The 27,732-nt window shown below is 41.2% G+C and overlaps 1 protein-coding gene across 2 annotated transcripts in view; it reads right to left on the reverse strand.

The window, feature by feature from the left end:
* The window catches only part of TOX3 (TOX high mobility group box family member 3), a 99,741-nt gene extending 86,735 nt beyond the window's left edge, over window positions 1–13,006 (reverse strand). For both annotated transcript variants that reach the window (XM_036881045.2, XM_036881044.2), the window contains exon 1: window positions 12,465–13,006. In XM_036881045.2, the coding sequence (XP_036736940.1) occupies window positions 12,465–12,551 (87 nt within the window). In that variant the 5' untranslated portion in view covers window positions 12,552–13,006. The remainder of the gene's footprint in view (window positions 1–12,464) is intronic.
* Between the last annotated feature and the right edge of the window lie 14,726 nt (window positions 13,007–27,732).

Here is a 27,732-nt window from a genome sequence, read left to right on the forward strand (position 1 = left end):
CAAGGGTGTCTGACAACCAAGATCATCAACATCTCCAGGAAATGTGTTAGCAATGCCAACTCTCAGGCCCAGCCCAGACCTGCCGATCTGCATTCTATCCAATCCCCAGCGGACTAGTTTGAGAAGCAATGCTTTAAGAGGTACAGAGACAAGGAAGAAGAAGCATTTAATCAGATTTTGAGAAAGTCATTCTGTTTTGAATTCCTTTTCAAGCCCCCAGATAAAATCAAAGACAAAGTCTCGGTTTGGAGCTAACACTTCCTCAACACCTCCCCCACATTTGCAAATTTCCCTTTTCAATAAACAGAGAGCAGAGCCTTAGGCAAAGCAAGGTCTCCAGTAAGATCAACAATACTATTTAATCCCTTTGGTTTTTTTTTAGGAGTTTCTTCTCTGTATGGAAAGTGATAGGGTTTTTCATTTGTGGTAGTCTTAATTTCACATTACTCTAAGAAGAAAAAATTAAGTTAAACAAAATATGAAGTGTAACATAGTGTGGATGGAATTATAGCAAAAAGTTGTCACAAGTAAAGTGAGCACTCAAACTAAAGAATGGAAAATCTGTAGCGGAGGTCAGAGGATATCCAGGCACATTGTAAGCAGAAAGGAAGAACAAAACAGGAAAGAGGGGAGCTGCCTCTAGGACCAAGAATATTCAGTAGTCAGAAGAAGACACCACGGTTGGAAGGATCCCACAGAAGAGAACTGCTTTCACCTTGGTCTGGGGAAGAGGCTCAGTTCCTAGACAAGTGAGCACAACAAATGAGTGATTCATAGCAGATACTACCAACATTCTTTATAAAGGGAAAGATCAGAGTTCCCTTCTAAGAATGTGGGAAGGGAATTTGAAAAGACTGGGCTACCCATTGTGGAGAATGCCCAAGAGAATAAGAAGACGAACAAAACGATTCTGTAGCAAGGACCCACATATACTCGAATAGCATTCATTTTCAGTAAGGAAAATGGACACCACTTTCAGTTATCTCTTTAAAGCTGAGAAATGAGACTGCCTGAAGGCTGACACAACAAATACAGCAACAGGAAAGGGGACAGAGAAGGCTGGGTGGTACCCAGGACAGCTGACATTTGTCTTCTGAGTAGAGGCTGCATAAAGAGTCAAGGGTTTTGGTGACTGATGGATTGTAACTGCACTTACCATGGTGAGCATTTTGTGATGTATGTAATTGTTGAATCATTATATTATACACCTGAAGCTAACATAACATTATATTTCTATACTTCAATAATATTTTTAAGAGTCAAGAGTTAACAAAATGGGCCAGTGGATTAAGTGAGGAAAAAGGGCACAAATGGTAAGTTTCTGGGAAAGAGGATTCAGTAGACACAGGGATAAAAGGATTCAGTCAGGCTGGGTTTGATCAAAAAGGAAAAGCTTCAGTTTAAAAAAATCTAGCTCAAAAAACGTTGAGTGAAGATTGACTTGTGCTCCAAACTTTATTACCAACAGTTAGGACTTGAGAAATGACAGCATAAAAGTTCAAGAAGTATTTTGAAAAGAAAAAAAATTGGGGCCTAAAATATAGGTAGTCAATTAAAATTAGGACATAGGGATTCATAGTTCCTACAAAGAAAAGCATAAATCATTGGGTATTTTAAATGCCCCAAATAAAACCCCAACACTGAAAAAAAGGACTGAAAAGACACCTTATCACAGCATGTCACCAAAAGAGGACCCTCTAAGGAGCAAATGAAAACAAAAACACTGAATGAAGTTATCAAACTATAATGCTATAGTTTGTACATAAAATCAAAACATGAAGCTACCCAAATAGTTTCTCAGATCTCACCCATCAGACACTCACACACACCTTCTAAATTACTTGTGGTCTCTGTCCATCTACTCACCCCTTCTACCACAGGAATTGAGTGTTTAGCTGGCCACATGGTCAGTCACAAAAGAAGACTGCATTTCCTGGGTACCTTGTAGTCACAGGAGCGGCCATGGGTCGCAGTTCTGGCCACTGAGAAATAAGCAAGTGTCCTGTGGCAGCTTCTGGAAACCACCCTTTTCCCTTGACCACCTTCCTCCTGGCTGGACCATGGATGATGACTGGAGCTCTGCCCTGAATCATGCAGACAAGTCACATGAAAGCTGCAGGTAGCCTGGCTCCCAGACGTCTATATAAAGTCCCCGTAACAGCCTTGGATTACTTACCTCCAGACTTCATTTAAGCCATTGCTACTCGAGTTATTTTTTTGTTACTTGCAGGTGAGTCCTAACTAACACAGCCTTCTTTGCCTATATCAAAGTCTCCCTTTCCTTGACCAATTTCTTTACCAGCCTGAATACTTGGATTAAGAACAGTCATTTCAACTCCTTCACTTGTTTCCCTCAACCCCTGTTCTTCTACTATTCCCAGGCAAGATCTACCACCAACTCTCCTGACCATCCATTGCTCCATGTCTGTGGAAACATGAAATACTGATAGAGGATATTTAAAATAAAATTTAAACTTAAAAACTTCTAACAGAGCTCATTACAACCATAGGCAAGCTCCTTGGTAATAGGAGAATGAACTCTTTTTCATTGCATTCCCATTGCCTAGAAGTATCTGGCACAGAGAGTTCCAACATATGTTTATTCAAAAATTAAACTACAGCAAGACCTTCTGCTCAACAATATTTTTATTATCCCTAGTTCACTCCTTATCACATGTTCTGTTATGTGCCAAGCAGATGCTAGGCATACAATGGGCATCAAAAGTCCCCACCTTCATGAAGCTTGCATTCTAGTACAAAGAGACAAACAAGAAACAAATGAATAAACAAAAAATTCAAAGAGGGATAGGATACATGCTATGAATAAATACAGAGGGTAGGGAGATAGTGACTGGAGGAATGAGGGACAGGGTATTTCAGATATTTAGATATTTTTAAATGGTCAGGTTCCACTGGAGGGTGACGCTTGAGCTGAGAACTGATGCTGAGAAAAAGATCTTTGGAAGAGAGGGCTCCAGACAAAGGTAACTAGTGGAAAAGGCTGGTGTGGTATAAGACACACAAAGGGGGAGGCAGCCACAGTACAAAATGAGGTAGAAATAGGCAGGGGCAGATCTTGGGCTCGTCCATCCACCTCAGACCCATTCATACTCATTCTCATCTCCCTCCCTCCCTCCCTCCTCTCCTCTCCTCTCTCTGTCCCCTCATATCTTTTCCATTGGACTGTATATCTCAATCTTCAACCATCTTCTCTTTCTGCCCTATTTCATCTCTAAGAAAGGCTGACATGCTTTCATGTCAACACTACTCCCCTTTATCTACCACCTTCATTCCAATACCAACCAACCTTCATTCCAATACCAACCAACCACCTTATCCATCATCCTGTCATTCTGTCCCTCACTCTTTGTGCCTCTTTCATCTCTTCCTTAAACATTTTCAGGTACTGTCTTGAAAAGAGCTGCTCTATTAGCCACCTCACTCAACCTGTCATCCTCTACATACACACACTCACACCCCTCCACAGACGTGCACACACACATACACTTATGTAAATACATGTACTTTGTACATGCAAATGCACCTATACACTTACACTTACACACATACTTTACTCGACTAGCACTAATTAAATAAAGCCTCAGGTCTCTCACCAGACGTTCTAGTGCCCCCACAACTGTATCTCAAACAACACATCTCCCACCACAGGGAACTTCTCCACAGATGCAAACTCATCTCTGTAATTGTCCCTTTAAGGACCTTTGCTACAGAGTTACACTCATGCAGAAAGCCCTGCCAGGAATTCCTTGTCCTGTTCTCTCTTCTCTGAAATCCCATTTTTTCCTATGTGTCCATTCCAAGCCTGATGGCCTCCATGAGCTCTGACCACAGCACCTGACAGAGATCTTCCCCTCATCCAGTCTGTGCCTGGAGCACTTTCACGTTCACCAATCACTGGCTTCAGCCTAAACATCTCCCTTACCTACACATACTGACACAAATGCGTATTTTATGAACACTCACGTGTACACACCTGCTCCCCTACCAAGCTAGCGATTTCGTGAAGGCAGACCACATTTAATGTCAGCCCCTAGCGAGAAGTGCATTCCTAATAAGTACTTAATAAATAATAATCACCGCATCTGCATTAAATAAGTACCGCTATTTCTGGTTTCCATAAAGGAGTGCATTCTTAATAGGCACTTAATAAATAATAATCATTATATCTGCATTAAATAAGCACAGGCCATTTCTGGTTTCCACAAAGAATAATAATAAGCATGGACAACTCAATTCCTCATAAATCTTCCAAATTATCAAGCTTCACTTCATTTTGCAGGTAAGTGGGGTTTTTTTTCCCTACCCCACTTTCCCTCATTGTGACATTAGCACTTTGCTTTTCCTCTTAGGAACTGCTCTGTTGCTGATTCTCAGCCCATGTGGTTTCCATAGGATAACAGTAAGAACCCGACTCCTGAATGGGTATGTGACTACTGGGCTTGGGCATATGACCCAAGTCTGTCCAATGAGACTCAACCCAGAGAAGCTGCTGAAACAAGTGGGAAAAAAAGAATCTCTCTGTCCTGAGGAGACTGAGCTCTGGGGATGTGATTCAGAGCTGCTATCGCACATCTCCCCACCTGAGCATAGCCTGATGGATAAAGCAGCCAAACAGATGAAAGCAGGACTAATATAGGATATTAGTTAACTAATACTGATAACATCCCTTGAAACTCTGGATCCAGCTGTGCCAGAAACAAAACTTACAACTAATTTCCTATTTAATTCAGTTTGAGGACTTTTTCCCATTTGATATCAATGGAATTTTCACAAATGCAACACTTTCAACCACTTCTCCACTGAACATTTTTATTAGAATTTTTGTAAAAGCTAAATATAGTAAGAATTGAGTTTCTCATCAGAGTCAGAGGCATAAAGGAGTGGCAGAACACGTCAACTGAGTAGGTGTTTAAAGTGCTCAGTATTTCTAGGTTTAACTTATCCTTTTTTCAAGAAAATCAACTTCCAATCAATCATACATATTTCATAAACATTTTCTAGGCAGGTCAGCATTTGGGACTTCTACTTCCTATACCTGGAGACTTTAAAAAGAAAGTGTAAAACGTTTATTATCCTACAATACATCAAAACTCCTTGCTCATTATGAAGTAGCTACAGAAATTGCTGGAAATTTTTACAATACAGTACACTTCCTTATTCTACATCAATTAAAAATATTTTAAAACTCATTCTATCACCATATTTAATATAATTCTTCTATATAAACAATTCCGTTAATGTAGAAAAGGGCACATTAAACTTGCAACATTTGGAACAGAAAGGCCCAGCTCAAAATCTCTCTCCTCCAAAAGAATGAGTCTATAACATTCAAATATGTATTTAGTGTGAAATCCAAATACTTCTTGATACTAGCCAGTTTGTTTAACTTATGGATTATCATGGCACTCAAATTATTCTTTCATAAACAAAGTAAAATTAAATTAAGTTTAAAGACAGAATGTTAGTTATACAAGAAGGGCCATTTTTCAATGGCTGGTGTGTGTTTTTTTTACACAAGCATGGAACATATTTAAGAGAATATGGCCTCCCTGAGGATGGGATTAAGGATACAAACCAAGGAAACAAAGAAAATAAAATGATCTACTACAAAGGGAGAAGATAAAACCTGTCAGAAGCTCATGCAGACCTTGAATAAAAGCCTCTATTCCTTATATTTTAACCAGGGTTTGCTTTTTTAAAAAAAGAGCTTAATCCACCTTCAAAAAACATTGCATTTGTAAGCATACTTACTTAGCAAAAATCCTGTCCTTCCTTATTAACCACACTCAAAACAGATTCTCCAAGATACTTATGACATCATTAACATGCCACAAAAATCCAATTTGAAATTGCACATCTTACATAAAGGAAAAAACATGAAATGCTTTAATTCGCAAATGGCTGATATGATTTTAAATTATTTTATTGCAAATTTTGCATCATTGCCTCTTAATAACAACCATTTAAGAATGTTTCTTTCCAAACAACTATTAAGATAAAAAGGATATATCATTTACAAACACACATTGTTTTAATGGTACAGTAAGATTTCCAAATTTCTGAGTCCCTCACATTACTTCTGTAAATAGTGCCTTACTAACTGAGAAGCTGAATTAGCAAACACACCACCAACCACCTCTCAAGACCAAGGATGTGTCCTTGTAACTCCTGTCTCCCACTCTTAGAGAGTCACTTCCATTTCCATTGCTTGGCCACACACAGGAAGACTCCAACTTTGGTTTTTCAGTCTTGAGCTCTCTCTTGAGTTCCAGTGCAATAATGTAAATGGTGCCCACCTGATGTCCCTGGGAATATTCCACTAAAATATCCAATAGCAGCTCTATCTTTCCTTCTAAACCAGCTTCTCCTCTAACCTCTTTGCTTCTGTTCAAGGTCCTACAGTTTGTCCAGGCCCTGAGCTCAAACATCCTGAGTCATCTCTGCCTCCACTTTCTCCCTAAGTTACAGAGATGCTCTGCTCTGTGTCCATCTCTGCATCACATCTTTATTCACATCTCCTTAGTTCAAATCCCTCTCACATCTTTATCATGACTGGGCAGTGGCATCCTCCTGGTCCTACACTAACCTACTCAAAAGGTCAGATGCATCTTCACAAGGTACACCTACAAAAACCACACTCTGGACCACTCAAAATTCTTCAAATGTGCTCAGTAGTAGACATGACGGCCTTTCCAGCAGTTTCTTCCTTGCTAACAGAGCATACTATCAATTATGCTCAATTACGTTCACATGACATTGTGTCCAGCCCTGAGGGATGACATGGGATTGGTCTAAACTCATCATAGCGATCTCCATCTTCTTTGTCAATGACTGGCCTAGGGCAGGCATGTGATTCATTTCTAATGAATAAGATAAAGGAATCTAATAGGACTATTTCCAAGCAAGCCATTTCTTCTCTCTAAGAGAAGTACAGATAGAGAAAGTGCTCTTTTGCTATCATTTCTACCCCACCACTACCTTGCTTCCCATTTTGTATGCTCTCATGTGAAGTTGTGATGCCTAGAGCTACAGCAGCAAAGTTGTGACCATGAGGAGACTGCTGAAACTCCAAGGATGGCAGAATAAAAAAGAAGAGGGTCCTTGAAGACATGATTAAACCATCCAAACTTCTCATGGGCTTACAAAAATGTTTAACATGTGGGAAAAAAATTAACTGGCCATACAACACACATACACACCACACACACACACACACACACACACACACTTCAAAATTAAAACTAATAGATGCTTATTAAATGCCTACAAAATGTAAACATAAGTCAACTGATCAACATAAACTCAGATATGGTATCATATCAGATTACATTAAATACAAGATATGGATCCATTTTAAAATCTGATATATGTGGTGCGGAGCCCAGATCAATAGTGCTTAGGTTCTGAATGCCAACCTGGAACCAACCAATCTACTGTAAGGCTTGTCTACTTTATAGCAATCACAAACTTCTTTGCCCAACCAGTTCTACTGTACTGCCCCTCAATGTTGCTCACTCCAACGCAGGATCCTCAGACTAAAACAAAGTCTTTAACCATGACTGCACATTGAAATAACCTGGGAGCTCTTAAGAAAAGTGTTTTCTGGGTTCCACCCACAATGATTCTTATTGAACTGCTCTAGGGTAAGGCTGAGCTTGAGTATGTTTTAGAAGCCTCTGCCCACCTGACCACAGCTAAAGCAGGGCTGAGAACCCACTGCTCTGGAAGCATTTTTGTAAACTCTGAGATAATCATCTCTCCAGTTATTCTATCTTGTTAAGTAGGTTTTCTTTCTACTGCCCAGCCTTGGAGCAAAGGAAGATCGTGGCACCATCAAATGGTCTGATGATTTGCTGTAGGCTTTGCAAGCCATATAGTCTCTGGTACAACTACTCAACTCTGCTATAGTAGCATGAAAGCAGCTGTAGAAAACATGTAAACAAATGAGAGGGGCCGTGTTCCAATAAAACTTTATGGACACAAATAGGAACTTCACGTAGTAATCGTCACAGTTTTGAAGTACTATTCTTTTGATTTCTCTCAACCATTTAAAAACGTAAAAACTATTCTTAATGCACAGACCTTTCAAGAATAGGAAGAACACCAGATGTGACCCATGGTCTGCAGTTTGCCAACCCCAATCTAGGACAATTCCACTGACTTTAAACCATAAAACTAATAAATGACAGAATACAAATTATCAGATGAGAACTACACTGAAAGTGGTTAGATTCTACTTCCTCCATACACTCAGCAATATTCTGTACACAGTTGGGCAAAGGAGTGGAACTGTCCACATAGTTGCGCACAAACAGTAAGTGACTTATTTAAAAATGATTTTGAATCTTCACCTGCATATGAGTTTGTCTAATACAAAAGTTGCAAAGAGTGAGCACACAAGCATATTTTGAGGATCCCATAAAATTATTATATAAGTGTTTGTTAATTTGATAATTTGCTGCCAACACTTAAAATTCAGGACATTTCACATGAAAACCCAGATTATCACTCTCTTGAAAAAATAATTGCAAAATGTAGAGATATTAGGCCCAAATGTTGGCAAGGCAACAAGGTACTAACTCAGAGCAAGGCTACCCCTTTCAGTGGGAAACATTCTCCCCTTGACCAGAAACCTTATCTTCATGTAGCTTAAAAGGCTGTCCCTAACCATTTTGAGTTTATGATGCCTGGTTTCAGGTCCTTAGAAAAATCTTTTTTATCTTTCACAATGTATAGTTTCAACAACTTGTCTGAAGACCTGACATGGAAATCTCTCAACCTGTTCTCAAAAGTCAACACCCGCAATATGCCACACCCTAGAAATAAATTCCTTAGTTCTCATACTGGTACAAGGTTTCTACTGCAGAAGAGTTTCAATCAAATACCCCTCTTGTGGCTCTCAATTTAAACCACAGTCTCCAATAAGAGAGACAAATGACAAAATGGCCCTCAGGACCTCTTACTTATCAAGCTAGCCAAGGCAGAGGCCCAATAAGTTAGAATGAAATCTTTCACACATGTTGAGAGTGATCAATAACATGTATAATAATTAGAAAGCAAGGTTTGGGAATGAGTAAAAGCAACATAGGACTATTCTACATAGGGTAAGAAGTCAATAGTCATATTTTGAAAGAGGGGGGGTAAAAGTACCCTAAAAATATGCAGAAAAAATCTAGAAACTAGAGTTTAGTTCAAGTTCATTTTTAACCCACTGTGATTTCTCCATCCCACACTGACATTAAATACTAGAGTTAATGTTGGGGTAGCAGACTTCTGACAACTTCATGCCAATTGATATGTTGTGTATTATTTTCTAACAGCTTAAAAGACAAATGGAACCCGGGGAAAGAAAAATTCCAAACATATAAACAAAGGGTCACTAAGTCACTTGAAAAACATAAACCCTTTTTTTTCTTTAAAAAAAAAATAGGTGTTAATTTGGTAGCCACATCTGAAAAAGCAATGTTCAAATAGTAGATTTTCCACTTGGAATTAAAATGGAAATTAGCCCTTAGAAAATAGAGATGACTGTAAGTTTATACATCAGTGGCTGGTTCATGAATTATTAACTGATTTTAATGATCCTAGCCATATTTTATTTGAAGTTATTCTCCTACTTGCAATGACTTTTGAACCCTCAAAACTCACCCATTCTCCATAGACAGAGTACACTTTCATGAGCATTTAAGAAAGATTCCCAAAGTCACAGAATGTAAAGATAATACACAGGCATATAATTTATACAAAGGACTCTGGTCATATGTTAAAGGGAGAAATGAATGAAACCCTATTATTCATGGTTTGTAAACAAGTTTAAAGATAAGTGCTAACTTTTCACTTGTTAAGCCTGGAGCAGAGGGTTCTGTATTTATTTTAAACTTTCCCAGATAATCGTTGAAACACGGAAGGGCAGAAACATACTTTCTTTGAAATCCATCATTTCCCATCCAGAAAAATAATACATGTCATCAGAAGTTAGGTCTTAAGAGATTAATAGTTACAGGTATTTTTGAATAAAATAAATGCATGTCTTTGCTTGCCAGTTTTTACTTTTTCAGTATAAATCTATACTGAAGAGAACCTCTTCAGACACACAAGTTAGCTGTGAAACAAAATGCCATAAACTTTTAATTAGCACTTGCTGTTTTATACCCAGAAAGTTAATACTTCCTCTACTACTACATTCTCCCTGTAAAGAAAAATTACAGGGAATAAAATTCCCTGTAATTTTTTTCACTTCTGAAATTAAGAGGAGGAAAATAAATTACTGGGGCTCAACTTAAAGATTACTGTCCTTTTATCTGCAAAGAATTAAATGCAAACATCCCTTAAAATTTGACTTCTACCAAATATTAAGCACTGTGTCTGACTTTCATAACTTTCATAATTTGGATACACACAGCATTTATGATGACCAAATTGCTCAATTACAAAGAAACCAAGTTATTTCGGGCAAATAGCTGCATTAAGAAAATATGACAGCAAACCAACTTGAATCCTCACTCCTGAAGCTGAATAAGCATCTCAATAAATGTCTTGTTTTCAAGCTTTCTATACCCTCCATAAAATGAATGTTCTGAGTTTAAATGGAGTCAAAATAGGCTTTCTCAAAAAATAAAAAGACACACACACAAAACACCCACAATTTCCTCTGGTCTCTTGAAGTACCCTTGGGATCCTAGTGAACAGAGAGATTTGCCACGCATTGCAGTGACTGGATTAGTACAAAAGGTTTCTATTTTGGTGTCATTCGAGGGTTGCTGATCTTAAATCAGAGCAAAAAGTAGTTACATTAGGCAAGGTAATGGCTTCCAAAAATAAAAGCTTGCCCAGTTATACAAGGCTTGCACACACAGGCTAAGTTGTTAGGAGATAAATAATACTCCCCTGGAACAATTAGGTGGATTCTCAGAAACACTACATACTTAATTAGGCTGCCTAAGTCCCTAACTAAGCATACAAGGGGGGCTTTCTTAAGGCATTTAATAATCTGAGTAAATCCAAAATCAGAGGACAGGAACGAAACCTTAACTCTGGCTACAGAGACAAGCCTTTTCGCGCTTCTCTTTCAATGTTTAATGTATCACTCTTGGAATTTTGCGAGCATGAACGCCCCCCACCACCAAAGGGTCCAAGCACACTGTATCATGTACCCTCCTTCTGTACTAGAAGGGAGGCCCCTCTGTGCCAGGCGCAGAGCTGGGCGATGATGACACGGGCGTGAGGAAGAGAGACCCTAATGGTCTTTTACAAACTTCAGCCCTGGAGTTGAAACGAAGTATAAACAAATAGACAGGAACACCAGCCTCCATCAGCCACGGGGCACAGCAAACTGTTCCTCTCTAGACACAATTCCTCCCCTTCCTGTTATTTATTCATTAGTTTTGTATAGCACCTTTCTTTCGGCAGTCTCCTTATTTCCTCCTCTGTTATCCAAGCAATCATAAACAAACTACAATTTGAAAGAAAAAGGGGGGCGGAGGGAGGAGCAGGAGAAGGAGAAAGAAAAACCACATTCAAAAGGCACAGGCCATCCAGAGAACAGCTCTTTCTCTGAATATCGCCCTCGGGACGATGTTTGTTCCAAACCTTGGCCCTGGGGGCTTCAGGAGGGATAGAGAACGGGAGTCCGGCCGCCCCGGCCCAAGGACTGCAGCTCCGGTACGGACTCGCAGCTCGGAGCAGCGCCAGCTGCCCTTCTGAGATCCACCTTTGCCCACCTAAAACGCTCGGTCCTCGAAGTTGGCGCCGGGGGAGGTGGGGGAGGTGACCCAGGGCGTGGTGTGGAGGTCTCTAACCCTGATCTCCCCAAAATGAAAAATGCTAAGTCCCTTGCGCTAAGTAGGGGCAGGCATCTCCGTCCCTTGGTCCAAAGCGCCCAAGCAAGTGGGCACCAAAGGCCACCTGCGGGGGTCCCACCCCTTCGCGCCCCCCCCCCCAATCTAGGGCACGCTCAAAAGTTTGTTGCTTTCCTTCCCTAAGCGGTCCCCGGGTCCAGGTCTCTAAAGCGTGGGGGAGGTAAGATGCACCGGGAGGGGGCGGCGAGGTCTTCGCACCAAGAGACCAGGGACTCCTGCGTCGCCCCCACAAACTCAGGGGGGCTGCGATTGTGTTTACTAATAACAACAAAGAACCACACGGGAGTACCCTCTTTCAGTCCTTAGGCTGCTCTTCGCTTCTTTGGGGTAGCAAAGCAGAGTCGACCGGGCTAGGGGGTGGAGAGAGTTGGGGGAGAGGGGAGCGCCTGCAAGGCACAAAAAAAGGGGTGCAAAGAGGGCAGAAAGAGTAGAGCCAAAGAGTTGCACAGACACGAAGGAGCAAAGGGGAAGGAGTGGAGAGGGGAGAGTAAAGTGCAGCAGGCGGGGAGCTGGAGTGCGGGGAGCGCCCAGGATGGGGAGGTGGCCCCCGCCCCGCCGCCCCCAGCCCCGGCCCGGCCCGGTCACCTTGCTGTAGCCGTAGTACCCCAGGCACTGCGCGAAGTCCAGGCCGGCGGGGTCCCCGGCCGCCGCGGGGTAGAACCTCACATCCATGCCGGAGCCGGGCCCGGGGCCGGGGGGCCGGGGCTGGGATTCGCCGGGGCGGGTGCCCGCCTCTTCGAAGCCGCTAGATCCACCGTCGGGGGCGCCCGGCCGGGGTTGCCCGCGGGCGGCGCGCGCGACTCGGGGCTGGAGGGGCGCCGCGACCCGAGCCGAGGAGCCCGGGAGCTGCGACCGCCGCACACAAAGGCGCGGCCACGCGAGCCGCGGGAGAGCGGGAGGCGGCCCGGGGGACGCGCCCCGCCGGGGCACCGAGGCAGCGCTGGGCGCGGGCCGGGCGCCCGGGGCGCGGGGCGCGGCGTGGGGTCCCGGGGCGACGCGGCGAGCTCAGGTGCGCGGGGCGAGGCTGGACGACGGCGGCGGCGGCTGGCCCCGCTCCTCCTCCTCCTCCCCGGGCGGACTGAGCAGAGGAGCCGTGGAGACAAGGGGCCCGGCCCCTCCCCTCTTTCTCCCCCTCCTGCCTCCGCCGCCGGTCCCCTCCCCGCGCCGCCGCCGCTCCGCCCCTCCCACCGCGGGCAGCTGGCGCGCCGCCCGCCCCGCCGGTGCGCTCCCCGGCCCGGCCCGCCTCCGGGCGCACCGACCCCGCCCCGCCGCGGCCCCTGCCCCGCGCCGCCCCGCCGTCCCCCGCGCCGCGCCTCGGCCTCGGCCTCCCCCTCTCCGGGCCCCTCTGCTTCCCACCTCGCCCCCCTTCCCTCTCCGGTCCTCTTTGTCCCCGCTGCCTCGGAGCGCCCCTCGCTCCCCGGCTTGCCTCGGCCGCTTCGGCCGGCCCCGCCGCGGCGCCAGCCCCGCGCCCGGTGTGGCCCTCCAGCCCCTCTCCGACCGCCGCTTCCCGCGGGCCCCGGCCCCGGCTGCCGGCCTCCGCCGCCTTGAGCCTCCTTCCATGGGTTCCCTCTCCTTGCCCTCAACCCTGCCTCGTGGGACGGGTGCCCCGTTCCGTCTGCCCCAGTCCGCCTTTCCCACGAGTGTCCCCTGCTTGGAGGCACCTAACCGAGCAGCTAAGCCGCACCAGTGCCACCCGGTAGCCGGGAGCGGGACCCATGTACACCTGTGGTCTTTTCCAGAAGGGGTGTCGGGGCCTGACCTTTCCAGGTAGGCAGACTTGAAGCTTCCCGGGTTAAGCCTCGTGTCGGTTCTCTTCGTATTTTCTTGGCTCTTGTTTGTATTCGAATGGCATTTGAGTAACTGGATATAGGCGGATCATTGACTGCTCTCTCAGAGAAAATGTCCCTATTTTCCTAAAAGGTTCTGGGTGATTAACTTCCTCGCACTGCACTCAACCACCCGCACCCCCTCCTTATTTCTCTTTCTTTAAGTTTCATCTTTTTCTCTCTCTCCTCGTCTTTATTGCTTTGGGTTTATTTAGAGTTTGGCCCTCAGCCTTGGTGAGGGCAAGAGAGTTTATACTAGACGAGAACGTCAGGGAAAGGCTGAGAGATTTGCGCCCCCTCCCCAGTTTGGTTATCTATGAGCTACTTTAACCGGAAGGGAGATTTTGCAAATACTTGAGCTGACGCGAACACTTTCATCCCCTTGATCACACTTGGCTGGCCCAGGGCCTGAACTTTTTTAGACGAGCATCACAGTTTTTTATTTTCATTTCTTGCGTTCTCCAAAGTAGGCACTCCTGCTTGGTGACACCTGTGTACCTACCTTCACTCAATATTATCTCTCTGGAACCAAGCAGAAAAAATAAACTTCAATTAGGTGAAAGTCTGTGTACTTGTTCCTCTCTTAGCAGAAACGCGTGTTTGGAGACTGCGTGAAAGAGCGATGTGTATTCAGGAACGGAACGACTGCTCACATTGGCCCTGGGTTGACTCCAATCCCCCCTCCCGAAAATGCTTTGGTCTCCTCTCCCGAGTCTCCATTTAACGTTGACAACCCAGCGGCGCTCCCTAATGGCCCAGCGGGTTGCACAAATTGGCAGCGAGCTGAGATATTATCAGGACAACACCCCATTGAGCAGGTTCTTGAAACACAGAAGTGGAGGCCTTTCTCTGGGCCACTGGGCGCCTGTGGCCTTTCCACCAATCAGAGCTGGAAGTTGCAGTGGCCACCTGTTGTCTTGCAAGAGAACATCTTTTAAGTTTGACTATTAGTGTTTAACAATGGGTATGTAGTGCAGCATCTGGCCACAGGAGAGGAGCAACCTGCTGATCTGAGGTACCAAAAGAAGAAATTACTTTTTTTTCCCAGACAGTTGTTCAAAGGAGGCCCAAAAGGCTGGGAAGCAGAGTTTTTCTCTGCACGCTCACATTCCTCACCTTCTGTCATACATCTGGAGCAATCTGAGCTTGATTACAGAGGATGAAGGAGAGTATAATCAAAGTTACAAAGAGACGAAACCTGAAGTTGTAATCAGACTTTGAGGATGAGGAATACAAATATTCGCAGCGGAAGCCCCACTAGCTGCGAGAATGGGAATTGCATGTGAGCTGATGAGTTGCTCTGAGTTGGGAAGCCTTTTAATAACTAAAGTGAGAACCTTCTGGTAGACTCCCAGGAGTTAGGAATGCCCGCTCATATCCAAAGCAACAGTTTAGCCACTGTTTAGGAAAAGCCTTTTTCTCGTAAAATCCCCCTCTCTGTTCTGATGCAAATGCCTTTGAAAGGGAAACAGTATCCATCAGTCAATATTTATTGTGATGATGGTTCGGGAGGTTAAGTGAAAGTTCTGAGAGTACATCTTGATGACAGAGAGGGGAAAAAAGAAACTTATGAGTGAAGATACATGTATGTTGAGGCATTTAGAATGAAATAAAATCACTGAAACAGAAACAGCCATTTGGGAAGACTGCCAGTCATAAGGTCTTGCTCTGTCTTTGTGTGCCAGCAGCTGTTTGAGGTACTTGTCAACGAGAGAGGATCCCAAAAGTGGCACCCCTAGAAATCCTCAAAGGAAACTAGGACCTGGACCTTGATATACCTCTTCACACATACGTGTGCATGCACGCACACACATACATTCCCATGCACACATGCCCTGTCCCATTCAATCCCCTGGATACTCTGTCATGACCCATCTACTGCTAATATTAAAAGAAGGCAATCTAATAAAAATAAAAGAGAAGAATCTAAAAAATTCATATACAGTGCTAGGAATGCCAGGCTCTGCACATTCACGGTATTTGTAAAAGAAAGCTTAAGGGAGGGAGCAGGACACACTGTTCAAGAGCCAAGCTGGATCACTGCTGTATCCAAAGAACCTTGGAACCTTGGACTTGAAGTACTTAGGTGGTTTACAATAAATAAATATTCATTTACGAAAGGCAAGTGGGAAGGAAGAAAAGAAAAAAGGGCATATTTTAATGGAAGAAAGGACATATTTTAATACTGGAATATCATTCCCAGGGAACCTGGTTAAGATAAGATTTGAGAAGAGTGAATCCAAGACCTCTTTCTCTGATCTGGATAACAGTACACAATACCTAAAGGTTGGGTAGCGGAGCCATCTGCACCCTGCTTAGATCCTTTGTATACATTAAGACTAGAATTATGCTGTTTCATTTAGAGCTGATCTGATTAAACTTAACATTGCATTCAGAATACCATCTAATTTAAGGGTTCCAGTGGATTTGAAGCGAATCCATTAAAAATTTGAGAATGATGCTTTAAAGAATTTAACTGTCATGCTATTTGTCATCTTAAGGGTGTCACCTTTTTCAGGCTGTCAGTGGTTTTGTTTCTGAAATGCCACAGACAAAGGTTTTCTTTGTACTAGGTTAGCCTTGAATATGAAGAAACTTCTCCAAGAACAAATCTTAAACATGCTTTGAATTTGTGCTGCACAGTGCTAACAGTTATTTAGAAGAGCAACACAAGAATCAGTTACGCAGCCAAAATACGGGTTCTGGGCATAAGAAAATTCCTATAGGGTTTTTATATGATTTCGGTTGAAACTGTCAGCCTTACTAGCTTGAAGTTTCTAATTGAATAGTTGGTATCATCCATGAATCTCTAAAACATGGGGGAAAATACACAAACTTTACATAATTGGAAAACTATTTTACATCTTGACAGAACTGGAAAACTTTATTTCTTTACTTTATCTGGCTCCAGATTAAGCAAGAAAGTCTCCATGAGGACTGAATTAGACCTGCTGAGTTTTATAACCTGAGATCTTACTGAGACCCCTGGCTTTTAAGGACCTGTGGACCGTAATTTAACCTCTCTGTGTTCTACTTGCCCAGAGGAGATGACAATACTAGTAGAACATTATAAACAATTTAATTTTTTCTTGAGTTTTGGTCATGAAAAGTCCTATCCAAATATTATGATTCTTGTTTGCAATTTGTAATGTAGCCAAATTAACAGCAGCTCCAAATGGTAATTAACAAAGCCAGAGCTACTCACGTTTCTTCTCATTTATTCCCATAGTAACAGCGAATGTATTATATTGGTAAAATGTCTTATATTTGGTTTTACATCTGAATTTGGCTTCATGTCATAAAGCATCGCATTTCTCTCCAGCATGGATTCTTAGTATCTGTATAACTCATCTCCATGAAGTTTAGGAGGGTTTCCTGTCAGAAAGTCAACACTTCACATTCATAGCCTAAATCACATGCAGATAAAATAAAGTCAAATCTACCAAGACACTCACTATAGTGAATGTACACATGGCATACAGGAAGCATTCTGACCTTGGGGTCCTCATTACATGTCTCCAGTGCAGGATTTTAAACCAATCACCAGAAGAGAATTCCACACATGAATTATAGTATGAAAAAAATCTCAGACTTTGTCATTTTTAGTTTCAGTTTTCAGTGAATCCAAACTTTTCAGGCCTGGAAATGTAAAGTATTTTTATGTTTTTACTTAAGACAAAAAATTCAGAAACATGAGTAAAATTGGGAAAAAAATAAGCAAACGTTTCATACATGATAATAAATATACATTCAGTTACACATGTGAGGTTGCTTCTAACATTATTCATATTACTACAGCCCATTTTGGCCATATTGGTCTCTAAAGCAAGAATAGCTCTAGAAAACTAATCATTTTCCCAGTTGGCTATTACTTTTACTAAGAATAGATATACCCATAGGTTCTGACAGATATATAATAATTATGGAAAGGTAGCCCCTCCAAAACCCTTGTAGCAAAAAAGTACTGAGCTGAGAACTCATTCCCAGGAATATGAAGTGCAGCAAGCATTTGCTTGTGACCTAAGTAGCTCTTCAATAAAGCTATTTTAAAAACCAATACACTCAACACAATCAGGAGGTGTGTAATTTTCAGTGTGTTTACACCCTGCCTTAAAAAAAATTTCCTGTATTCACAGAAATCCTAAACTGTTGTCCTGCCTGTTTTCTGAAATATATTCTATTTCTTTTAAAATGAAAGAATGACCTCTTTTGCAAGAACAATTTTCAGAGACAGTGTGTTTATCAAATGGTTTCTCTGCTTTCATAAAAACAATTTATTTTCACTGAACTCTTCAAGATAAGCATCAAAGCCAGGCAGAATGTACAAATGAAGTTTATAATTACACACCAGAAACAAGTACTGGGTAGTTTTTATTTTGCTCAAGTGAAAAAGATTTTTTTCCCCTGAAAGAGACAAAGGTTGTGATGGGGGAGGAGGTTTATACAGGAGTGAAAATCAGGAAGCTTCAGAGGGTTCCCAGCAGGAGGGGTCCTGCAGTGTGGCCCACAAAAACCACTGGCTGAACAATAAAGCTAAGGACCCAGGACTCCCTTAGGGATGGGTGGGGGTGGGGTCATTCCATTTGTTATTCTTCACCAAGGTACAACTAACTCTAGGGGCATTAAGGAAGAGAAAATCATTAGGCAGATATTAAGCAAACCCTTCCATGACAGATCTCTATAGTACTGCACATCAATATCTCTCAGAGTTGGAACTTCTGATGGCATCCTTTCTTTGATAAACACCTGTGCTTCTAGGCTTGATTTAAATGACATGTTATTTTTAATAACTTTAGAAAAATTAAAATTGTAAAAATAACCAAGAAGAGAACTGAATCTAATAAAGAGTCTTAAGAAATGGGGAACAATTGCATCAATCACAGAAACAGCCAAGGACTAGTAGCAAAATAATCTCCTCTAATTTACAATGTGTTTGTGCCAAACAGATGAGTGTTTGCTTTCTGAGTAACAGTGCAGGTGTGTACCCTGCAGTGACGAAACCTCTAACTCCTCAAACCATCTCACCAGAGTGGGACATGCCCTCTTTTCTGGAACAGTTTTATGCTTTCTCCCCAGCATTCCAGCCACCTGTTTATGGAGTTCATCCCCGGGAATAGATGCATGCAATTAGAAACAAGAAAATGAAAATAAATGACCTTGTTTGTTATTTATAACAAAGAAACTCAGCAAAATTAATGCCATGGAGCTTGACCTCTTGACCTGGGAGAAAGAGCCACCTCATGGCTTTGTGGCCAATCAATAATAGTCTGGCAGCTCCCATTGTCCAGCCAGTCTGACTTTTGGATGGTCATTAAAGCCATATAGCTAAAATATTAAATGTTTTACAAGTTATATTAGAGGATTTGCACTTCTTTTAAAAAGCGTGTTTAAGGAAGTTAAGTCTGGTTAGCAAAAGAGCTTTTCTTTTTAAGATGCTCAGGTAAAATCAGTTTTATCTACTCAGTGTGTTTTGTGTCAACAACATGTCAAAGAAAAGGAAGATATTAAAAGTTGCGACCTAAGGCTCTGGGAATTAAAGAGTGGTTGAATACACTCCTGCTAGGGGGAGGAAGAATACAACTTCTTCCTGTTACAAAAATGCGGTGTGAATGGTGCCCCCTAGAGTTGTGCAGTGTGCTAGCCATGCCATTCCCTTCCTCCACTTACCCCAACCCACACACTCCAGAAACCCAGGGCAGGCAGGAAATGAAGATCACAGTGGGGGAAGACTTTTCGGAACTGGTGTGTCACTGAAAATCTTGACATGGAATGCTTGTCAAAAGTGACACCCCTGTAACTTGTGTGCCTGGCCCCAAGGCTGACCTCTTCTACCACCTCTTTTTCCCCAGATGCAAATAACTACTGTTTTGTTTTGTTTTTTTAAGAAAGACTTTATACTATTCCTCAAAATATCTTTTCACTGTAAAATAAAGCCAATTTCACAAGTCATGCAATTGCCATGCAAACACTACCCCAAATATTATGGCCCATCCTTTTCCTTCTGATCTCCTGGGGCATGGGCCTCTCCCCACTTTTCACTGGGTATGTTGCAATCATGGAGAGAGCACTACAAACCCCTGTTGGTCTCTCACATTCCCACATCAGTTGCAACAAAATTATAGCCATTAAAAACCCAACTTACTGGTTAATATCGGTAGGCCTGGCCAATTCTCAGTCCCAGGAAAAAGAGCTTCAGGAAGTTTTCATATTTAGCTGGTTAAAAGAAATCCGTTCTGCAGTTCAAAGTCACATGCCAGCTGTTGTCTTACTGAAAGACTGAGCTCTCTTAACCTAGAAACATCACCAAATGTGTTCTGTGTGCTTGGTGTACCAAGTGTTACAGCTGAGCTCAGTGAGGAGATGGTACAGAATGGGATTACTCCATCGCACCCAGAATGGATACTCATGTCATTTATTGTTCAACAAATTTTTGCTGTGCCTTTCAGGTATGTGGTGCTAAGTTCCCAGAATTGGAAAAACCATGATTCTGTTTGCACTGAAGACTGTAAGACACAAGGGAAGTGTTACAATAATGGTGAAATATTGGCATCAGTGTCCTATGGAGAAACATTCCCACCTAAAGAGGTCAACAAACATTTATCTACAGATATTATTACAGGTAACATACTAGCGTGTTGCTTAGAGAAGGGAGAGATCATTTATGATCAGGATAATCAGGGAAGCTTCATAGAGAAGGTATTTGAAAGTAGAAAGCATTTGGGGGAGGCAAGCGGATGAAAACATGTCCTGGGAAGGAAGGTTTCCAACACAGGTTAATAAAGAGAAGTGTCATATGTGTGTTGGGGAGATGGGGTTTTATCAACCATTTCTTGGATAGATTATGCTGTGGTAATAAATAACCCCTAATGTCTCAGTGGGTTACCACCACAAAGGATAATTTCTCACCCACATTTCTGTCTACCACCAGCCAGCTCCACATTTTCATTTCAGGACCAAAACTGAAACAGAAGCTTCTGTCTGGTCTTGTGGCAGAGGAAAAAGCGATAGAGGAAGCCCACGTCATTTCCAACCACTTCTCCCTGATCACTGTGAGTCAGTGGCCAAGCCTGGTGCCAGTGGGACAAAAAATATGACCCTCCTGCAGGGAGGGGCCCCTGATATTTTGTAATAATGGGATCAGTGACATAGAAGATGTTTTTGAGAGACTTATCAAAAGTCTCAGACAACGAGTAAAATCATTTAGCTGGAGCTTTAAGTGAATATTGAAGAGAAGAGCTTGGTGAGACAAGATGATGGGAAGATGTCAGGGGAGGAGACAGGATGAGAGTGAAATGGAGTTTTGAAGGCCAGGCAGCTGAGTTAGACTTGATGTAAGAGGTTATACAGGGAATGACATGAAAAACATCCCTGGGTGCTCTGATCTAAAATTTGTTTTGACTCATATACAGCAAACTCATTTAACATTAAATGAGTTTATGCTGTGCACCCATTTGAGGTGCAATGTAGACATTTGCAGATGTTTTGAAATTTCAATCCTTACTACATCCTTCTCAGGTAGTAGTATTATCCCCCCCTTTTATTTAAATTGAAGAAGTGAGTTCACAGAGCTTAAATGACTCATTTAAGGACACAGAAGTAGCAGGTATAAAGATGCAGTGCAAATTGAGATCTTTTCTTTCTACTACATCACTACAGGGCAAAGAATAAACATGTCACTTGTTTTAGTATTGACTTGTTATTCTTTATCTCTCCTTATACCCACAGTCTGATAGCAAGGTTAAGATGATACTCTTTAAGCAGAAGCTGTCATTAAAATGACGTTTATATAACCATTTTCTGCAGAGTCCAACTTTGTCAGTGAATAAAGAAGTCTTTACTTAGGTATTTATTATCAAATCTTGTGGCAGAGACAATTACTGTTTACCAGGTGTTCATGGGCTGCCTGTCCTGCCCTCACCATGTACTTCCCAGCTTTTCTTGCCTTTAGGCGAGGGGGTCATGTGACCAGTTCTGTGGCCTGTCCAATGGACTCTGAGCAAACATGCATCACTCCCAGGCTTAGACAATTAAGAGCTGATATGCATCCTCCGTATCTCCTTGCCCTACTGTGATGTCCTTGGAGGCCACGTAGGTAGAAGATGGAGGAGGACCATTTAAGCCTCACAAAATTACATCAGCAGAAATATGTCTTTATGGCGTTGAGCCATGAAATATCAGTGTTTACTTGTTACTGTAACATTATGTAGCCTACTATCCTCATCAATACAAATCTCCCTTACTTTAATGACACAAGGGAAGTACCATATCTGTCTTGCTCACTCTCTTATCTCTGTTGCTGAATACAGGTTTCCCACATGGTATATACTCAACAAACATTGGTTGAAGGAAAATGAATGAATCCAAAATTGGTTCAACCACCTAGGAACTATTTTTGGAAAGTTTGGGTAGATTAATATTCCTGAGATATCATTGTATCATATCATTCCTCAGATTAAGATCTCACTGTATATTTATTCAATTTCAAACTCCTCCCCCTGACATTCAAGGTCCTTGTAATCTGAGCTGGATTCCTGTGATATTACTACTTTATATCTCTAATCAAATATATCATTACTCCCTGTCATGTATCCCTAGTCATTTTTCCACTGTTCCAGGAGTACTGTATGTTCTTTTCAGCTTTCTTCACCTAAGTTTCTCACTCATAAAATGTATCTATAACAAATGAGGAAATACATACATTTTAAAGTATGCAGAATTATGCAAATATAAAAATCCATACCTATCTTGTATTTGTTTTTGTGTATATTAACTAGATTAATAGATTAGAGGAGCAATATTAAAGAAGATATCTCCATTTCAGCAACACACTGGCCCAAAATTTCCATGATTATCTTGTAAATACAATTGGTATTAAGGGAATGTTTTAAATGGAAACAGAAAGGCACTGTTGGTCACCTTCTCCAAATTCATTCCCCCTTCTTTTTGCTTAACCATTTTATGTAGGCTCCACCCTCATCCATGGGGCCACATTCATTCAGAGTAGACCCTATCTTGATGGCCCCATTTTCACTGCCAATGATTAGTTTAGTCATTGGCTATGATGCATTCCTGCTCAATGAGACATGAGCAAAAGAATGCAGGAGGCCTTCTAGAAGGTTCCCTTGGTCTTAAGAAGAAATGCTCATGATAATACAATGATCTCTTATTCTGGACAATGTCATATCTAGAAACATTGCAACCACCTTGTCAACCTGAAAAACTCTAGCCTGCCATCAGAGCTGGCACACTGAGATGAGAATGGTGAAACGGAAACGTGCCAAGAACACAGACCCTTGACGATGTCATGAGTCACTGAATTAACCAACCCTGGAGCTCTTTTCCTCCTGACTTCTGGTTATGTGCAATAATACACATTCTTATCCTTTGATCTAATTAAGTCTAAGTGTTGTGTTTCATGCAGCTGAAAGCACTGAAACCCACTTAAATGTGCTGTATTAATTTGCCAGGGGCTGTCATACAAAATACCACAGACTGGGTGGCTTAAACAACAGAAATGTGTTTTCTCACAGTTCTGGAGGCTGGAAGCCACAGCCCCAGGTGTTGACAGGTTTGGTTTCTCCTGAGACCACTCCCCTCAGCTTGCAGAGGGCCGCGCTCTGTGCTCATGCCCTCCTGGTGTCTCTTTGAACGTCCTGATTTCCTTTATAAGGAAACCAGTCAGACTGGGTGGGGACCCACCCTAGTGGGGACCCACCCTAAGGCCTCATTTTAACCCAGTCACCTCTTGAAAAGCCCTATCTCCAAGTATACTCAAATTCTAAGGTACAGAGGGTTAGGGCTCCAATATACCAACTTGGTGGGGGAGAGGGGAGTAGTTATAACACATACTCAAGCTAAAAAGGGATAAAACTACAGAGAAACTCACAGAGTCAAGATGCAGGTTATCAAGTTAGACCTCATGGAAACTGGGAAGCCAGCAAGTAGCTCCTCTCTTCATCTTTTTCCTCTTTCTTGTCTCAAATTTCTATTTCTCTCGGCATGTACACTTCGGTTCTTTCTTTTTCCCTACAGATCAGCCTCCACCCTTCTGCTTCTACAAGTCCCATCGTGGGTGCCCAGGATTGCTGGCCTCAGCCTCGAAGTCACGTGACCTCCTGTCTGGCTCTCTACAACCAACAGACTCAGGTTTCAGGCTTTTGTCCCCCAGTTTTATTGAGATATAATTGACATATAACATTGAATAAGTTTCAAATGTACAACATGATGATTTGATATGTGTATATGTTGTAAAATGATTACCACAATAAGTTTAGTTAACATACGTCACTTCACATGTTAGGACTTTTTCCTTGTGATGAGAACTTTTAAGATCTGCTCTCTTATCAACTCTTTACCACACTCTTGAGATAGACAATCTGACCGGCCCAGTTTGTTCACCATTGCTCCAGTTTAATGTGGCCAGAGACATAAGAGCTACTCTTATAGTCTGTGACTAAGTCCACTCCACCAAGGGGATTTGAATGGGAATGAGATACTTGGCAGCTCCAGTAGAATGAGCGAAATACGGGTAAGTTTGCACTGTAGTTAGGTGCATCTGAAGTAGATTGAAGGATCATACATACAAGGTGTTGATTTATTATTGACAACCTGCAGAGAAGCCTTTAGTAAAGTTTCACTGTATTCTGCCCTTGGTTCTGATTTCTTTATTTTTCTAACAATTTGATAAATAACTTAGAATAGGACATAGTAAACATGCTGACTGAATTTTCAGTTGACAAAATGATGAAAGAGTTGAATTAATATAGATTGACACAAAATTCAGACTCAAAATGGTCATAAAAGTCTAGAAGCCTGGGTAGAATTAATGATAAAAATTAGCTCAGATAAGTAGTCACTTCCAAATTTAGATTTCAGTATTCACTCCAAAACAAGGGGCTGGAGTTTTCAAATTAAGCCCTTATATAAACTGTAGAATTCTATGGGTCTGTGTCTTCTCTTTGTAAGAAGGAAGCCCTTTTTAATTAGATGCATGCTACAGTACCTTGGCAAAGTAAATATTTTCCTAGAGCTGGAAGATTCCTATAATTTTGGTTTCTCTTTTATTTGCAGATCAAGCCAATAACAGACCCAGTAAATAATTTTGGGTCTCCACAGGTAAGTCACCAACCTGCAAAATCTCTGTTCTAGGAGGCCCCTCCGTACTATGGCTTAATAAAAGGAAACTGCTGTAATATACAGCCTGAGTCAAACCATGATACTATATCTCTCTGTATATAGCTAGATATTCTATAAGCATGGCTTTCCCAAATTAAGAAACAGACACAAAGACAAGATCACTTTCTAGCTGCTTGTCTATTATTCCATTTGTATTCTTCTGATTTGTTGAAATGACCTTATTATTTTCCCCATACATATGAATATATCCTCACTGAAAGCTAAAGTACAAACAATACAGAAATATGCAGTGTAGAAAACGAAATACTACATAATATCTAACCAACGTCAATGGGTGACTCTTTTTCAGATTATATTTCTAGGCATCTTTCAACAAATTATTAGTATTTTTATTGTAATGAATATAAGATCACACACATAATCATTTTAACACAAATATTCCTTTTCCAGTGTAACAGTGTACCTACAGGCGGTAATGGTAGATTTGTTTGCTGCACACCAATCCATCAGCCAAGGACAGGTAGAATTGATTTGGTTGGAAGGCATCAGAGAGCTACCAAGGCTCCAAGGACTTGAGGAGCTAAGATCCTTGAGAAAGGCAAGTGCAAGGAGGTGAGCTCAACACCCAGCCTGCTTCCCCCTCTGGGCCTCTGCCCAGTTCAGAAGCAGTGGCTGAGAGCAGAGAAGCTGAGCAATCCTCTCGTGGTCCATGAGAAGCCTCTCAGGTTTTCAGTTGGCATCACAAAGGCTGTACCCTAGAAGTGGGAGTGAACCAGAAATAAAGCAGCCTGCACAGAGGGAAGTCCAATTTTGAATAAATTCCCCTGACTGAGTTAGGTGATTTGTCTTTACTCAGTTTGCTCGAAGTAAAAGCAAATCTTTGTTTGAAAACCAAGTTACCCAGACTCTCTATGATCTTAATTTTTTTTTCAGTACTGCAACTGGTATCTAGTTCTAAATTATCAGTCATTTCAGGAGAAAAAACAGCATGACTGAAGAAATAAATGAAAGAATACTTAGAGGGTGCCCAGATATTGGACTTATTAGACATAGATTTTTAAATAACTATGATTAAGACCTTAAAAATTAGATTATAATAAACAGAGTTTCCGCAGAAAATAGAAAACTATAAAAAAGAAATGAAAACTTGGTAACTGAAAAATAAAATGACTGAAATTAATAAATCATATGGGTTTAACAATAGACTAGCCACAGATGAAGTGAAGATTAGTCAACTGAAAGCTATATGAGGAGAAAATAGCTGATCTAAAGCAAAGAGAATAGAAAAAATAGATTAATGCAGTTAAGAGACTAGTAGTCATATGAACATGGTTTTTCTAAAAAGATAGGGAATTGGAATCTCAAAAGAGGAAAGAGCAAATGGAGTAGAAATAATACATGAAGAAATAATAGCTAAAAGTTTTTCAAAACAAATAAAAAACTTCAATCCACAGATTCAAGAAGTATTTTAACTTCAAACAAGAAGAAATTAATACTTGGCACATTACAGTAAAACTACTAAAAACCAAGACAAATGGAAAAATCTTGAAGAAAACATTTTTCCTTTAAAGATGTAATAATTAGATTTACAGGTAACTTGTAAATGAAATGATGGAACTCATAATTCAATGGAATAATATATTCAAAGTAGAGAAAGAAAATAACTGCCAACCTAAAATTTTGAAAAGAAAGCTTTAAAAAACAAAGGCACAGTACTGTACATTTATCAGCTCCTCCCAAATTTCTATGCAGTACCAATACCAGTGTAAAATACAACCAAAATATCAGTAGATTTGGGGGGAGAAACTGACAAGTTGACTCAAAATTTATGTTAAAATGAAAATGTCCAAGAATAGCAAGACCATCTGGAAAAAGAACACATTAAAGGAGTTATACTACCAGAGACTAAGATTTATTATAAAGCTGCAGTAATTAAGACAGTGTGGTATTGAATCAAGGATAAAGGAAATAATACAGGGTCCAGACAGAGACCCAGACATATATAACACTAGTTTTATGAAAAAGATGACACTGTAGGGCAGTGGGAAAGGATGGTCTTTTCAGAAAAGTTTCTAAACATTTAAAAATCCATATGGGAAAATAGAGAAACATTAATACCTCACCCTATATACCCAAAGTGGATTATAGATATGCATGTGAAAGGTAAAACAATAGAGTTTTCAGAATACAATATAGGAAAATATCTTCATAATCTTGGGATAGACTAAGATTTCTTAATAGGGCACCATAAAAATTACAAAGGAAAATATTGGTGATTTGGATTTTGTTAAAATAAAGACTCACCCTTCATTAAAAGACATCATTAAGAGAGTAGAAAAGTGAATTACAGTGAGAAAAGAACTCGAAATACTGAAAGAGTTATATTCAGAATACATATATAAACCCCTACAAATAGATAAGAAAAATACTGGAAAAAGAGGCAATTCACAGAGAAGATATCCAAATGGACAATAAACACATGGAAAAGTGTTCAGCCTTATTAGTCGTTGGGAAAATACAAAATAAAGCTACAAGGATTTACACTGCATACCCAACAGAATAGCTGAAATGAAAAAGATTGTTAATAAAAATGAGGTGAGGATACAGAGAAACTGAAATTCTCATACTGCTGGTAGAATTATAAACTGGTGAACAATAAAAATTTTAAAAACTCTTTGACAGTGTATATAAAATTGAACATGCACACGCACCATGATCCAGGAATTCCACTCAGAAAAACATGTTCAACGTAATGAGTACATATGTGCACCAAAAAATATATCCAAGGATGTCTACAGCAGCATTATTCATAATTGCCAACATTTGGAAATGACATTAAAATAGGCAAAGTATTCTCTGTTCATGAAATACTATACAAAAATGAAAATATA

The sequence above is a fragment of the Manis pentadactyla genome, chromosome 15 (genome assembly GCF_030020395.1).
Source record: "Manis pentadactyla isolate mManPen7 chromosome 15, mManPen7.hap1, whole genome shotgun sequence".
Taxonomy (NCBI): domain Eukaryota; kingdom Metazoa; phylum Chordata; class Mammalia; order Pholidota; family Manidae; genus Manis; species Manis pentadactyla.